This window comes from Eriocheir sinensis, chromosome 17 (genome assembly GCF_024679095.1).
Source record: "Eriocheir sinensis breed Jianghai 21 chromosome 17, ASM2467909v1, whole genome shotgun sequence".
In the NCBI taxonomy this organism is placed as follows: domain Eukaryota; kingdom Metazoa; phylum Arthropoda; class Malacostraca; order Decapoda; family Varunidae; genus Eriocheir; species Eriocheir sinensis.
In genome coordinates this window covers 13,962,596-13,978,965 of record NC_066525.1, presented here as the reverse complement: position 1 = coordinate 13,978,965, position 16,370 = coordinate 13,962,596, and the positions used below count along the sequence as shown (strand labels likewise).

The 16,370-nt window shown below is 39.0% G+C and overlaps 2 protein-coding genes across 6 annotated transcripts in view; one reads left to right on the top strand and one right to left on the bottom strand.

The window, feature by feature from the left end:
• Positions 1-3,265, top strand: part of LOC126999982 (ero1-like protein) — an 18,919-nt gene extending 15,654 nt beyond the window's left edge. For both annotated transcript variants that reach the window (XM_050863323.1, XM_050863322.1), the window contains 4 exons: positions 55-172; positions 579-732; positions 1,309-1,457; positions 2,335-3,265. In XM_050863323.1, the coding sequence (XP_050719280.1) occupies positions 55-172; positions 579-732; positions 1,309-1,457; positions 2,335-2,389 (476 nt within the window). In that variant the 3' untranslated portion in view covers positions 2,390-3,265. The remainder of the gene's footprint in view (positions 1-54; positions 173-578; positions 733-1,308; positions 1,458-2,334) is intronic.
• LOC126999984 (WD repeat-containing protein 89-like) overlaps positions 1-16,370 on the bottom strand; it is a 17,412-nt gene extending 1,042 nt beyond the window's left edge. Inside the window, exons 1-2 of one of the 4 annotated variants that reach the window (XM_050863330.1) lie at positions 15,948-16,109; positions 6,751-8,773 (exon numbers count right to left, since the gene is read on the bottom strand). In XM_050863330.1, coding sequence (XP_050719287.1) covers positions 7,619-8,722 — 1,104 coding nt within the window. In that variant the 5' untranslated portion in view covers positions 8,723-8,773; positions 15,948-16,109 and the 3' untranslated portion in view covers positions 6,751-7,618. Of the gene's footprint in view, positions 1-6,750; positions 8,774-10,880; positions 11,102-15,766; positions 15,789-15,947 lie in introns of those variants that run through there. The other 3 variants (XM_050863332.1, XM_050863331.1, XR_007753681.1) reach the window with 3 other exon arrangements.

Sequence of the window (16,370 nt, the reverse complement as noted above, 5' to 3'; positions counted from 1 at the left end):
GTTAATCTCAAACTTGATCACTGATATCTATTTTCTATTTCCATTCTCCTGAAGAGCTGAGAGCCCTTGCTAAAGCAGCACCTTATCTGGAGAGCCAAGAATTCTTCACCGGAAATGAGGAAGAGGACAGAGATGTCAAAAAGGCTGTCATGGATCTCCTCTCTGTTACAAAGTATGTTGTCCTATCATCAACATAATTGTCCCAAGTAATATCACCATCACCCTAATGTTAACCAACCTTTTTGCCATGTTTGATTGCACACACACACACACACACACACCTGTTTGAGTGACTTAAAAAAGTATAGTTATCCACGTAGAAGTGTTAACACTTGGAATAGCTTGCGGGAAGAGGTGGTGGAGGTGAACAGTGTCCAACAAATGAAGGAAAGGCTGAATGAATGTTGATATGGAGACGGGACTATTAGAGCTTAGCTCGGACCCGGTAAACTACAAATAGATCAATACACACACACACACACACTCAGATAACACACTTTTCCCAAAATGCATCCAACTACAAGTACAAAACTAAGATTTATTGGTACAAGCCACCAGAATAACATTGCCCTTTCCAGGAACTTCCCCAACCACTTTGATGAGAGCTCCATGTTCACGGGGGGAAAACAGGCAGCCAAGCTGAAGGAGGAATTTCGAGAGCACTTCCGTAACATCAGTCGAATCATGGACTGTGTTGGGTGTGACAAGTGTCGGCTATGGGGCAAGCTACAGGTACTGAAAGAATGCTTGCAAGTGTGTGTGCATTGTGTGTGAAGGCAGAGGAACAAAATTCATATGTATTTTGCAGAATTTAAGAAATCCTACCATACTGAGACATATTGGTACCAAAGATTCATTATGCACAAGACATTGCACTCCTTGAGTGTAACATAGTTCATCTGCATACACTAAAAGACTAGGCTTTACCTATACACTTTATCAGCATGTGTACTCATATCTAATGTATAAGCTTCTTTTGAAAAAGCGTAGATTTCAGATGAAGAAAGCTAGAGAGCTGATAACCAATAGACTGAGATAATAATAATATTAATGATAATAATATAATAATAAATGAGAGAATGAATGTTTAAATCAGGGAAGTACACCCTTTAGACCCAAAGACCACTTCACCTTAGAATATAAAGTGCAATCATCCTAAGTTGCTCTGAATGTTCTGGATAATTGTCTTGTTTTGCACAACCTTAATAGATTTCTATCTTACAAAATTACAGGTGAGGCTGTCAAGTTTTTTTTTTTTTTTTTTTTTTTTTTTTACTAATTCCGTAATTTTGCATTTTTTTCTTTCAGATCACTGGCTTAGGCACAGCTTTAAAAATCCTCTTCTCAGGCAACTTTGATCACCCTGTGGACCAACAGCTCAACTTGTCAGCTGTGAGGCAAACAAACTTCCAGCTATCAAGAGAAGAAATTGTGGCACTTTTCAATGCATTTGGAAGGTATGGATCCTTTTCCTTCTATTGTACTATGAAGTAGTGTTTCAGAAGGGGAAAGTAATGTCCGCACCAGATCATTTGCCATCTGACTATTTATTAAAAACATGAGTAGGTAAAAAAGAAAAATAATAATAATGATATTTATGAGTCTTATGAAGGTCTGTAATGCAGTTAGTATAAAGGCAAAAGACTTGTATGTCTGAAGGAGTTATTTTGAGTGATTTTAGTACTATCTATTAGCATGGAATGTGCAGCTCAGAGGATGTCTTGAAGAATTGCTGTATGGTCCCTCCATGTATTGATTGGCAACTTCATTTTATTCAGTATTGACAGCCATATGGTAGAATGCTTTGGCAAAAATTAAGTAGGGGCATGCGGTATAGCTGCACATGGCCTCTGTGCTCATTTCCGCCACACTGAGCCTGAGCTTTGAGCCTGTAGTGGGTAAGAACCCATTACCCCTGGACACATGACAAGTGGAACAATTGGGTTACCACAGCTTACCTTTGCTGGGTACCTATTTATCTACCCATTTGAAAGGGAGGATGGGGTGCACACTGACTGCCCAGGCTGGGATTAAAACCATTGCTTGCGGATTTGTAGGTAGACGTGTTAACCACAACACCATGGAAGCACTAAAATATATAGGGAGTTCAAATATAGACATGTGACCTGACTAGAATAGAAAACAATTTTGAAAGGCAAACTGTTGTTGGTTGTGCTGCTGATTTGGTTTAGAATCAGTTTTAAGGAGAAAGGCAAGTCTATCCTTAAATCTTTAAAGTCTTTCTGACAGCTGAGTGTACTGGTTAGCTTGTCACATATTCTTTCCTTTGTTGATATGTTTGTTCTCACATCAGCTCTTATCAACTCCTTACAGGTTAAGCCGCAGCATTCTGGAGTTGGAGAACTTCCGAAAGAAGAGTCATAGATAATGAAGGAAAGAGGTGCCTGAAGTGGAACTCATTCTGTGATATTTTTGTACATACTTGTTCTGGGTTAAAAGTAACAGAAGTTGATTCACCTTTACCATCACCTGCTTTTGGGGGAAGTTGATGTCTTGAGTGTACCTTATAGCTGCAATGTGCAATGAGGGAAGGTTTGTATTAGGAAGCACGCACATGTTGGCACTTCAAGAATTTTCCCAACCAGAAAGAGAGGCTACCTGCTAAATTCCACTGGGTGGCAGTACAAGGGGTTATTTATTATTTATTGTGCTGTAGGTTGTTATGAAGTATATTTTAAGATTTATTAGTCCTTCTCAAAAAATAGTTAACACATGATACATGAGCTAAGGAAATAATTCTGCAGTGTTTTTCAATTGCATTTTGCTGCATTTTATCTAAAAATACATTTAAATAATCTATATTCTGCAGCATAATTTATATGATGCGCATTCTATTGTTTTTTTGTAACATGGGAGAATAGTTCATTCATGTTCATTGTTTCCTTTAGTTTACATTTAATGCTCAGGCATCAGGTTTTATATGCTTTTACATCATTTTATCCTATATGTAATAACATATTCATGCTTTTGTTAAAAAGTGTAGACATACAAGATTTTGTATGAGATAATGATTACTCAAGCACTTAGTTATTGATAATGTGTAGCTGCTGATTTCTCATGTAACAATAATGGATTTTTTTTTTTTTTCCTTTATTATAATTGCACATTAGTATGACCTTTTCATAAATCTAGATACTACATAGTACTTGTAATTTTGGGCTGCAACATTTATGACCTACAAGTGTACCATGAGGGAAAGCAGAGTATCTTATCTTCCCCATTGAAATCAACACACAGTCTTCAACCAGTTCACAAGTACTGAAGCTGAATAGGCTTATTTAGCTGCTGATTTGCTCACATATTGATTATACTCCCAGCTACATGACCTTTTATTATATTCAAGAGTGGAATTTGATTTTTCTGAGCCTCCCTTCTTGGTGGGTGCATCTGGAACTTTGGGTCTTTGCATTCACTTAAATGCTTCTGCAAACTTCCTCCAAGAGGATGGTCACAAAGGAAGCTGATATTCATTCCTATTCACATTATCTTTGAATCATGTGAAATCTCATTTTCCTTTCAATTCATTCTCCTACGTGCTCTTTACAGAACTTTCTCATTCACATAATTTTTAATTCACTGACTTGTTTACTACTTTTTCTCTTATGTATGCTCTAAAATTTTATACAGGTTGCATCCTTCACCTTCAAGAGTTGACACACATCTTCCACATGTACGCTTCTTGCTGATTTACCATGCACCATTCATATATACAGAGGTGGGCACCCGCTAATTTTTTGTCAGTCTGCAGTTCGCAACTCCGCTAACTTTGTTGGGCATTCCACTAATGGGTAATCCGCATATTTTCCGGCTTTGCCGGTCCGCTATTGCAAATCAGCTAATGCTAACGCTAATGAATTTTTTTTGTCCACTCATGAAATCCGTAACAGTCCGCTAACCATTTACAAATACTGCAAGGAATACGTCTTTAAGACTCGGCGAGTTAATATAAACTGCCTCCCACGCAGGCTGCCGGGACAGGCCGGCTGCACAGCAGACAGTTCTAGAATATTCCCACCCACGCAGCCTGGACAGCCTGCCAGCTGCGCATCAGACAGATCTAGAATAGGGTGGCCAGATTTCTGGAAGTGAAATCCGGGACGCTTTAATAAAAAACATTTTCCGGGACAGTGCATGAAATCCAGGACATTTCTGGGATGAACCATTAAAATCTGGGACTGTCCCGGAAAATCCAAGACGTCTGGCCACCCTAATCTAGAAGATCCTCCACAGTTTCGAGAATATTCTTGAATTTCCCGGAAATTTCATTGTTGGTGTTTTTTTAAAGTTTGTGGTAGCGGACTATAATTTTGGCATTCCACTGACTGCAAATCCATTAATTTTTCAAATTTTCTGCTAACGCTATTCTGCAAATTTTTGGTTAGTCCGCTATTAGTGGATTAGCTTTTAGCGGACTTAAATTGCGGAATGCCCACCTTTGCATTCATAGTCATACCTCAACATCCACAGATTTAACATTCATGTTTTTAAATATCCATGGGGTAGTCTGTGGATATTAACAATTCAAAGATTCAAGTATATATATATATATATATATATATATATATATATATATATATATATATATATATATATATATATATATATATATATATATATATATATATATATATAATATATATATATTATATATAATGTAATGAACTTCATACCTAAAACAGAGTATATATATATATATATATATATATATATATATATATATATATATATATATATATATATATATATATATATATATATAGATATATACTCTGTTTTAGGTATGAAGTTCATTACATGATATATTAGGCTTTCAACTTCAGCATTGAAAGTCCCTTGGTGAGGCATAAATCATGGTTATCTTTGTGCCCTTTTCAGGTCAGCAGGAATATAGGAGCTAATGTGAAAAATAGTCCCTGCCATTTCTGTATAGTTTCATCTATAGTCCAACACAAATATGAAGGTCATTTGGGTGAGACCTGAACCTCTTCACAGCGCTGCCGCATCACCCCAATACGTAACTCTCTCTCTCTCATTATGTCAGCTATGTACCATTTGAAATTGTGTATCAAATATTGTATACATTAAATAAGCTTTGGCAGCTCTATGGCCAAGGGACCACCCAATTAAACTTCATAGCTGAGTCTGACTCTCACCATCACCATTTCAGTAGAAGCTTATTTGTTCACACATGCATAGATAAGTGAAGTTTTGTTTTTCTGCTGGACAGCTGGAATAAGATTTTTTTTATTGCTGTGTTCTTGAAAGACTGAGTAATAACTTCTCGCTTATCATTGTACTGACTGAGTAATAACTTCTCGCTTATCACTGTACTGTTGCACTTTGCCTGTCTCACTATTTCACTCACCTCACATTTTGACTGTGCTACTTTGATGCTGTGCAAGAATTTTCTGAATAATGTGTAACTTTCTGCAGATGGAAAACTATATAGTGTATGGGTTTACATGGGTAAGTAATATTGCATACTATTTGACATATTTGAAATGGAAATTTAAGTTCAGATACACCAAAAACAATTTGTAATACAGGATGTATATATTACAGCCTATTCTGTATTTTTATCAAGCCTAAGCACCAAATTAAATACTAAATCATGAACTGTCTTGATACCAACATGTGAATTGGCATTACTTGAAATTATTCTTCATTACAGAACTTGGGCATAGATGCATGGTCACCAAAAAATAAAATAAAATAAAACAAATATAAGATTCCATGTACACCAACTTAATGAATTTTCAAGCCATTTTGGCTGCTTCATCACACCAGAATATACCACTGTCTGCCTTTCCTAACCATCTTTATCATCACTAAACATTGTGAATTATGTCCTTGCTTAAAGTTGGGATGATTTCTAACCCCTTTATCCAAAGCATATAGTGAAGTCCTGTCAATACTGACACCTGTGATTAATGGTTATATGGGTAAGAATGACATGTAGTGGTCTCTAGGTGGAAGGACTTACCTATGTTTGTTATCAGTTTCCAGTTAGTGCTACACTAATGACCAATACTAGCACTAACTGGAGTATAATTCATCACCTGTGTCATTCCAGATAATACTGTGCACAAATAAATCTGCCTCATGATTATTACAAAATAAACTTAACTGTGTCTGTCTGGAGCCGTGGTTCACATAGGCAGTTGCTGCTGAGGATCCTGCAGCTGCTTTTCAAATTATGAGTCTCTCCTTGGTCCATATAGTAAGGTAAATGGGTTAAATAACTTACTGCAGGCTTTTCAATAGAGCAGTATTTTTCACTGACAAATGTGTGTCCAGTTTGTTAATGAAAAGATAAGTTTGTACTTTGGAAAAAAGTTAAGTAAAAAAAAAAGAAAAAAAAAAAGCAGATATATCCTTCCATATCCACAACAGATAGTGGTCTTCTTGGTGATGTGACTTTGAGAAGGAGGTTATGTGCAGTAATTACCAGGCAGCGGATGGTGCTTTCACCATGGCCTTGCTATTTCTTTTGTCGACACATTTTTGGCCTTCTAAGCCATTTCAGAGACACTGAGTTTGGTAGGAGCCATATGGGTGCATTGGTGTAAAAACTGCTGTACCAACAAACTAACAATAAAAAGTAAAGAGTAGAGGAATGCCTTGAGAGAGAGAGAGACTGCAATAAGACATTACCTAATTAACTAAGTAAAATTTGTTCCATGTTAAAGTGATCAAATAAGTTTAGCTTTTTTTCAGCACCAATAAGGCTTACACAACACCATGTGATTAGGCAACAATTGGAATGTGTAAATGTGTGTGTGTGTGTGTGTGTGTGTGTGTGTGGTAGGCATATCCTAAAGGTCAGGAAACAACCAATAAAACATCTTAGTAAAATTGGTAAAGATCAGGATATTTTTTTCAAAATATGGCATTTGAAAAAGGGTGTGCCTTCAACACTAGCAAGTATGGTACCCTATCTTGAAATAAGTGTTATTGTTTCTTGGAGCATAGTTACTCAATCTTTAGAATCTTGAAATTCTAAAGTAGCTGCATAAAGGCATAAAAAAAAATCATATGCATATCTTTTATGCAAATATATTTTTTGTGTAAGAGGGAATTGTTGGTGAATATTAATAAGAATTTTTACTCTTTCCTCAGAACAGTTTGATACATGAACATTGAGTAAGAATAATAGACAGGAGTTTAGGTAGTAAACTGAATAATATGACTGGCACTGAACAAACACCAGGCTCTCAGTTCCTCTTTCAGCACACCTCATCTTTTAATAAGTTTTAGTTAAATTTTCCTCTTCTTGAAATCTACTTTGTTAAATTATATCAAACTTACCCTTTACAAGATTTAAATTCATGCAAATTGATAAAATATGTCAATCTCATTTAGGTAACTGGATGCACCCTGCCCTTAAATCAACATCCTATTATATTAAGTTTAAGAAAATATTTTTTATGCATGTACCACTATTCCTAAACCAATAAAGTAGATTAATACATAAATCATTTGTATCAGTTTTCAGTAAACCTTAACATTCTTCGGATATTTCAACTTATCATACAGCTTTGTGTTCGGTATGATAATTTTCAATTTAATGCATGATAAATTAAAGGCACTACAGAGGCTAGTATGGTTTACTTCTATGTTGCTTTTTCTTTTTAGTCACACGTTCCTTTCCAGCAGATGTTTGTGCTTCAGGCCTCCACAGACTCACCACTCCACACTCCCCTCCTGTATAAAAACTGTCTGTCGGTGGCTGGTACAGAACACTTCGTGTCATAAGCAGCGGCTGTCTAGCCACAAAGGTACCATGAGGCCTCAGCTGCCCAGAACTGAGGTCAAGTCTCAGGGTTTGCAGACAGTCACTCTCAGATTCAGTGTGGAAGCCAGCTATTACAATTGGGTCATCACTATCAATGAATGTAGTCACAGACACAACATAGCTTTCATCTGCTTCTTGGCACTTCATGGCATTTGCAACTTCCTCCCTGGTGAAGCTATGCAGAGGTGCTGCTTCTCGAATGTCCCAATACTGTAAGGTTTCAAGATCTGTAGTTGCAGCAAGTCTCTCATACTTACCCCCATGACTCAACCAACACAATTTTCCTGCAGCAACTTCAGCATTCAGACAGTAGGTAAAAGCATCACTTTCAGAGTTTTGTGAAATGTCAAACACATTGAGTAATCCATCAGTTGAAGATGTAGCAAGCATATCATCCTGCTGAGGGTTAAAGACGACTTGGGTGATATCATCATTGGCTGACTCGAAGTAGCTACCGAGGACCTCCTTTCCACGGATGTCCCAGAACAGTATAAAAGCTCCTTCCTCCACCAGTTCAGTACCCCCACAGAGAATTCTTTCATTCATAGATATATCAAAACAGGTGATAGGTTTAGTCACTTCTGAAGCTTCAGTTTTCCCCACCAATTCTTTCTCACAATGGCTGGACCTCAAGTCCCACAGTTTTATGGAACCATCAAGACTGCTTGTCCAGAGGATGTTGCTGTCACTTCGGGAGAACCTTGTGCCAGTGATGGGCTCAGAGTGTGGCTCCAGGGTCAGGGTTTTGGTCAGGGTTTCTGTCTCCATCAATGTTACCAACTTATCAGAAGAAGAAACTGCCAAGGTTTTCCATTCATGAGATGGGGCAAGTTCAAGGCAGTATTCTTCCTTGGCCACATGAAGGCTAGTCACTGCCTTATACTCCTTAATGTAAGAATCATTCATTTTCAGTCTGGTAGATTTGCAAAGTTTCACAATAAATTACTTCCTTTTCTCCTGAAAATGAAAAAGAAAATACACATGTATATATATCATTGCTGCTAAATTTATATCACTGCAAAGAAAAAGTAATATGTATAAAGTGTTTAGTTATAAAGGTTTCATAATTGATGGTGGAGAAATTCAGTTTCATTTTTACCATGATTATTATAATACATGTGTCCCTTACTGTATAGGTAATAGTTTTTTGTGATGCTTTAATTATATTTAGATTTTAATATTATTTTATATGTATTAGCCTAATTTCCACCTATAAATTCCCACAAAAATATATATATATATATATATATATATATATATATATATATATATATATATATATCTATATATATATATATATATATATATATATATATATATATATATATATATATATATATATATATATACACACATACACACAGTGGTACCTCGTGATTCAAACGCCTTTCAATTCAAACACATTTATCAAACAAATTTTGTCCAATTCGAATGTGCGTCACAATTCAAACACAAACAAACGGCTGCAGACGAAGCCACCAGTGTAGCCAGGTCGGTGAATGTGATACTGTGGACTCCAGCCTCAAAAAACGCCAACCCGCGACTGCCATTTTTTCCCGCACACTCCCTTGAAAAATAGCCCAATTGTGCGGGAAAAACATGGACCTGGCAACGCTGGAAGCCACTCTTGTCGGTGATGCTTGCGCTCCCTTGCTTTGAACGCCACTCTTTGTTGTTCTTTGATATTTTTTGCATCTTTTCTTAAAATTAACCCTCATTATGGCTCCTAAGAAAGTGAAAAGTGACAGTGCAAGTGGTGGTAGGAAGCTTAAGCATTATAGTATGGAAATGAAGAAGAGAATAATACAAAAACATGAGAGTGGAGCTCGTGTTTCTGATCTGGCCTTACAGTACAGAATGGCCAAGTCCACGATCTGTACACTTCTAAAGGAAATATTTAGTTGACAATATATATCTGGTTGACAATATTTGAGTGATCTGGCCACAGGGCACAACATAAACCCATAAAAATGTTAAAAAAATATGAGGATTTTGGGGCCTGGAACAGATTAATTTTTTCTACATTAATTTCAATGGGATAAATTGCTTCCTAATTCGAACATTCTCAATTCGAACAGCCCAAATGAACCAATTAAGTTTGAATCACGAGGTACCACTGTGTGTGTGTGTGTGTGTGTGTGTATATATATATATATATATATATATATATATATATATATATATATATATATATATATATATATATATATATATATATATATATATATATATGCAGTGTACCCTCAATAAATCAGACTAAATGGGGTGGAGACTTCCTCTGAAATAGCCAAAAATACGAAGTTTATAAACTTGTGCAAACCAAGCATACCTGTTCCAGGGTTAACCAGTGATTCTAATTAATTCTTGCATAAAAGATCAAGACATCACAGGGGAGCTGTGCATACTCAAGCAAAGCTGTTCTCAAGTTTACCAGTCAGCATGCAGAGGTGTGGAGGTGAGGGAGAAAGTGACATGGTGTCCTTGATCGCTGATGTCAAAAAGCAACATCACATGCTCTAGGATTTATACAATTCATTGCTATTATTCTGAAAAGTGATACATTCATAACACCATAGTCTTATCTAATGTATATAAAATATTCAATACACAATTTTAAATAGAAAATAGCTAGCGTATGAGATAAGTATTGGGGGTGATGCAGCAGCATTGTGGAGAGGAACAGGCACCACCCAAATGGACTTCATATTTAATCTGTCTATGGGAAGATCAATGGTTAACAGATTAATTCATAACTTTAAAGATGGAGGATACTTTTCGGTAAATATGGAGAATCACTACGCGCCTCCAATATTGCTCCCACAGCATACTAGCCTTTCCAAGCTATCACATACTGTTGTGTTACTCTAGTTTTACTGGCGCATCAAATATATACAGCGTCTAGAAGTGATGATAATGAATAACAGATAATATTCCTGTCCCCTTAAACAAAATTAAAACACCTGATAGTGGGGAGGTTTATGAAGACCAGGGAAATTGTGGGGTAAAAGCAGCTATTGCAATGATGCTGTCTGCCTGAAATGAAGCGTTTCTGTGCTCTACTTACAGCGAAAATATATATTTTGTAAATAAAGCCACCAATATGGCTACCAAGTGGGGCAGCGCCATTCTGATGGCAATTGCGCATGCTCTAAAGATGCAGGTAACCCATCTCTTGCTATAAGGGATCCAGTGTTAAAGGAAAATCGAGTACAGGTAGCTCTCAATTTACGCGAGTATTGGGTCCTTGAAGAGGTCTCATCAATCAAAAACAATGTAAATCAAACAAGAGGTAGGTTTCTGTCAAAAAATAAATATTCACTTCATTCAGTGGAGAGAGAGAGAGAGAGAGAGAGAGAGAGAGAGAGAGAGAGAGAGTATCCATATCACCGAGATACCCACTTAGGCACTCAGTCTCAGCCTCGCTCGTCTGAGAAAGAAATGAGGGACACCACGAGCGACTGGCTAGTATTGGTACCGGTACCGAGCTGTCTGGGACCGGTACCATACCTATAGCTGGTACCGTTAGTACCGGTACTGGTACTGGTACCTGCCCACCCCTATTGTTGAGTAGCGTGGCAGCGTGGGTACTGTATTGTTGTTCAAGAGTCTGGACCCCGTGTTATAAAAAACGCGTAAAACAAACTCGCATAAATCAAGTTACCTGTATTAAATGTAAGAGATTCCGGAGTCCAAGTAGTTGGTTTGAGAGGCTTTTATGTTGGTTTCATAAGTGAGACGAGTATAATAGGCGTCGCGGTCAGCTCTTTCTTGGCTTGCCCCTGCCGAGGGGCAAGCCTCTCTAGTATTTGGAGGAGAAATGGCGGATGGACATGGCAACATTCCATCTAGCAAAGGTAAGGGGGGTCCACCCCCCCCCCTTGGTTAGCGCGGGGGTAGAAGGGGGCGAAGCCCCCCCGTTAGCAGGTCGTAAAGTTTGGTTGGAGTACTAGTTTAAATATGCTCCCCCACCCAAATGCCCCAACTTCCCGAGGGTCCCCCAAGATCGTTGGGGGAAGGGGATTAATTCGTCTTTTTCTTTACTTTTAAGTACTTCCACCTTCATATTATGGTTAAGGGACATGTATTTAATCCCTTAACCATAATATGGAGGCGTAATATCGTATTCTGAAGGAGGTGTAATATCGTATTCTGGAGGCACGGAGTGATTCTCTACAATTACCTACTTGTTATAAAAAATTAACCTTGCCACTTTCTGCAAGTAAATCTTCTCTTTAAGCCCTCCCCACTTTTGTTGATGGAGGCTGAAGTCCTACCATAATGTTTAGAATAAGGAGATCTAGAGGTTGGTATATGAACCTGCATTCTGCTATGTTTTCTGGATCTGGATCTGGATTTATGATGCGCAGGGCACCTTTCAGGTGCATAACACGCATATTTGTGTTGGCTGTTGGGAGTACTGTTCGTTTCCATTGAGTATAAGAAGTTTACTCGTGTTAAATTCCAGTCCACATGCAAGTGAGTGAGTAGTCGTGGCCGTGATCGGATGTGTTGCGTCTGGCTCCGTGTGGAAAGTGTTGTGTCGACATGGCTGGCAAAGCCAAGGCCCCGTTGGATTTGTGTTACATTTGTAAGGCTTTCACAAGCGAGAAATGGATTGGATGCTGTTTGTGCCCTAAGTGGTGTCATGTGAAGTGTGCTCATTTGTCTGAAATTAAGCAGGAAAATATACTTAAAATTAATTGGATGTGCAACCCATGCCTCCATAAAGCATCTCTGGCTACCAAAATTGTGGAAAAAATGGATGAATTCAAGCAAGATTTATCTAAGGAAATATCTGTGGTTAAGGATGAAGTTGAATCAAGGGCTGTGAAGGTGCAGGTGGAGCTGGGATCAGTTGTTGACACGCTTAAACGTACTGAGCATGCTGAATCTAGCTGGGCTGAGGTGGCAGAGGCAAAAAGGTCAAGAAAAATCTCTTAGTTGTAAAAGCTTCTACACAGGAAAAGAAGGCAACAGACATGAAGGATGAAGTCTCCCAGGCATTGAATGGTATTCAAATAACTGATTCAAGATTTACAAATAGACGTAATATTGTCATGAACTTTGATAATGAGAACACAAGGGACGAGGCTGCTCAAAAACTGGAGTCTGTTGAGCAAATTAATACCAAGAGTGTTGGAAAGATGACACCAAAGATCATGATATGCAATGTGCATAAGAAGGAGACCAAGGAAAAAATAAAGGGGACCATCTTAGACCGCAATGAGTTCTTACATGCCATTGGGGGTGTTGAGGATAAGATTGAGCTGGTTTTTAGCTAGCCTGCGGCTGGCGGCACAATGCACTACATTTTGAGGTGTGACCCAACTGTAAGAGAGCTGATTCACAAGAATCACAACAAACTAAAATTAGAATAGGGAATATACACAGTGAGAGACAGATACCATGCAATTATATGCTATCATTGTCAGAGATATGGCCATCTTGAGGCCAACTGTACTGCTAAGACCAATGGAGATGCCCCAAATTGTTTCAGATGCGCTGGCAATCATAAATCACAGGAGTGCTGAGAAGAAATGCATAAATTGTGTGAGGTACAAGAAGCTTGAAATCAACCACTCAGTGAATGACCAGTGTTGTGTAGTTCTCCAGACTGAAATTGAGAGAATTCGTAACATAACTGATCCTGGCTATTAATTAGTGTCTGTACTCAAAGAAAAATTGTGTGTGATGAATGTTCAGTGTGCTGGAAATAATTGTTGAATATTTAATTGTGATAGTATAATGAAAATAGCAGACATGAACACTGAACTAATTGTTATATGTGGTATTATTCGTGAAAGAAATTAAGACACTCACTCACTCACTCACTACAATGTTTGAGAATAAGTGCATCGAAGACTATTATTGAGGCAAACGTTGAAATTGTTGACGGCCCTCGTAGAGCGCTGCATCAGCGGCGGAGCAGGGCCTGAAACCTCATCAACGATAAACGGTAAACGATAAGTGTGGGTAATGGGTGGGACTTCATAACTGCATAATTATATACATTCACCAATAACTTTTAATTAAGTAAGGTAAAGGTAAAGTTGGGGGCAAACGATATAGCTGCGCATGGCCTCAGTGCTCATTTCCGTCACACTTGTCCTTGAACCCGTGGTGGGTATAAATTCGTGAACAATTTTGTTTCACCCAACCAACAATTTTCGGTATTATTTTAGTGTTTGCCCATACTCACCCCTCGCAACCAAAATTGGCTAGGGGGCCATTGAGACATGAAATGCGTCGCAAATGCATAGTTTTTGAGTTATGAGGGGTTGAAAAATACCCTAGATGTAGGGAAATTCCTTGCAATTACTTAGATGTAGGGAAATTTCGTACATTCCGGGTTTTTTTTACAACGTACGGAAACCACGCAAGGTAATTATTGAAAATCACTCCACACCTCGAAAATACGATATTACGCCTCCATATTGTACTTAATGGCATATTAGACGTACGGACGATGTGTTTACATGGCAACGCCATTGCAATATGAGCAGCGTTGCCAACGATCCGGTTAGCAATGATACGCTAGGTGAGACCAGGTCCACCACGCATGTTTTTTTTTTTTTTTTTTTTTGTTGAACACGCACCTTTACCTAATACTATTTCCGACGGTACGCTTGGTTAGCGATGGTACGCTTAGTTAGCCATTAGCCCACGCATGTGAGACCAGGTCCACCACGCGTGGTTATTATTTTTTTAGAACACGCACCTTTACCTAATACTATTACTGATGGTATGCTTGGTTAGCGATGGTACGCTTAGTTAGCCATTAGCCCACGCATGTGAGACCAGGTCCACCACGCGTGGTTATTTTTTTTTTTAGAACACGCACCTTTACCTAATACTATTACCGATGGTACGCTTGGTTAGCGATGGTACGCTTTGTTAGCCATTAGCCCACGCATGTGAGACCAGGTCCATCACGCGTGGTTATTTTTTTTTAGAACACGCACCTTTACCTAATACTATTACCGATGGTACGCTTGGTTAGCGATGGTACGCTTAGTTAGCCATTAGTCCACGCATGTGAGACCAGGTCGTGAAGTTCGGTTGGAGTAGTTTAAACATGCTCCCCCACCCAAACACCCCGAGTTCATGCAGGTCCCCCAAGATCGTTGGGGGAAGGGGATTAATTCAGCTTCTTTACTTTTAAGCACTTTATTTTTTTTTACTATGATATATGGAGGCGTATTATCGTATTCTGGAGGCGCAGAGTCAATATCCACAATCACCTTGTATACTGGGAATACGAGCCCGTGAAGCAGATTCAAAATCCGGTCAGTTAAGATTCACGTGTTTGAATAACTCAGGCAAGAGGTTTGAGAGCCTGCACTTCCTGCACAAGCCGCAGTACTGTTAAAGGCGCGGTGTTGGATGGATCCCGGCTAGCCGGTGGTTTTACTTGTGTCAGTGATAAACAATGAAGATACACTGTGTTTGGTGCCACGGACTCTACTTGGAGGACAGAAACTTTGCGATGAGGTGACAACCTACTAGAGAGAGAGGGCATGAGTGTGGTGGAGATGTTTATGTGAGCACAGATGGCCACCGGTGCCACGCCAGATGATGAGGTGAGCATCGTTTGGTAGGTTCACTATGCTTCTCTCCCAAAACAAGCTTGGGGATCCACTGAGTGCGTGGTTTTCGCATGGGAAACACTAAATTCGTCGCAAACACTTATTTTAGTGGTGGTGGGAGGAAAAATCCCTAAATTTAGGGAATTTCCCTAGATCTAGGGAGTTTTCATCCCCCCCCACTAAAAAAAATACGCGAATGCGACGGATTTCGTGTCCCCTACCCAAAACCCCGCATTCCCACCAGGTCCCCAGGCTTGTATGGGGGGGAGGGGGGAGTATGGGCAAACACTAGAATTTTACCCGATTTTCTTACGTGGTTCATGTTTTTGTGGTAATAATTGTAGTGTATAGCATGATTTTGTACCCATTTGAGTTGTCGGTCGGGAGTCTTGCCTTTGTAACGGCACTCCCTGATGAAGCTTTTCTGGGTCTGTGGTCTGTCTTTCGCGACCAGAGCTTCCGGGCCGGGATCCGAACCCGTGCCCGTGGATTCGTAGCTAGGTAGGCACGCTAAACCACTTCACCACGGTGGAACAGGGCCTTACCTTTTCCTGTGACACTGAGTAGTTCTTCTTCTTCGTGGGTGTTTTATGGGGCTAGTTAGGCTGTGGGCCCGAATCTCAAGCTGGACTCGTGGGGCACTCAGGCGGGCACATGTTTGGCTGTTGGCTTTTGACTTTTTAACGGCGCCTCTTGAACAATGTTTGCCACCTACGAAGAAGTCTTATTTACTTATTTATTATTGTAAACTGATTTCGTATGCAAACATTTACCAGTATTGTGGCGTAAAGGATAATTTATAGTAAAAAAAATGCAGCTCTACATGTATTAAGCGTTCGTATATCGCGCAATGAATACTGTTGTGAGATAATACCAGCTTTGTGGTAAGGGTTCAGCAGGTACTTGCAGGATTAATTATTATGTTTGAGACTGCAAATGGTAACGTGTGGCCGCAGGTCAGCAGGTTG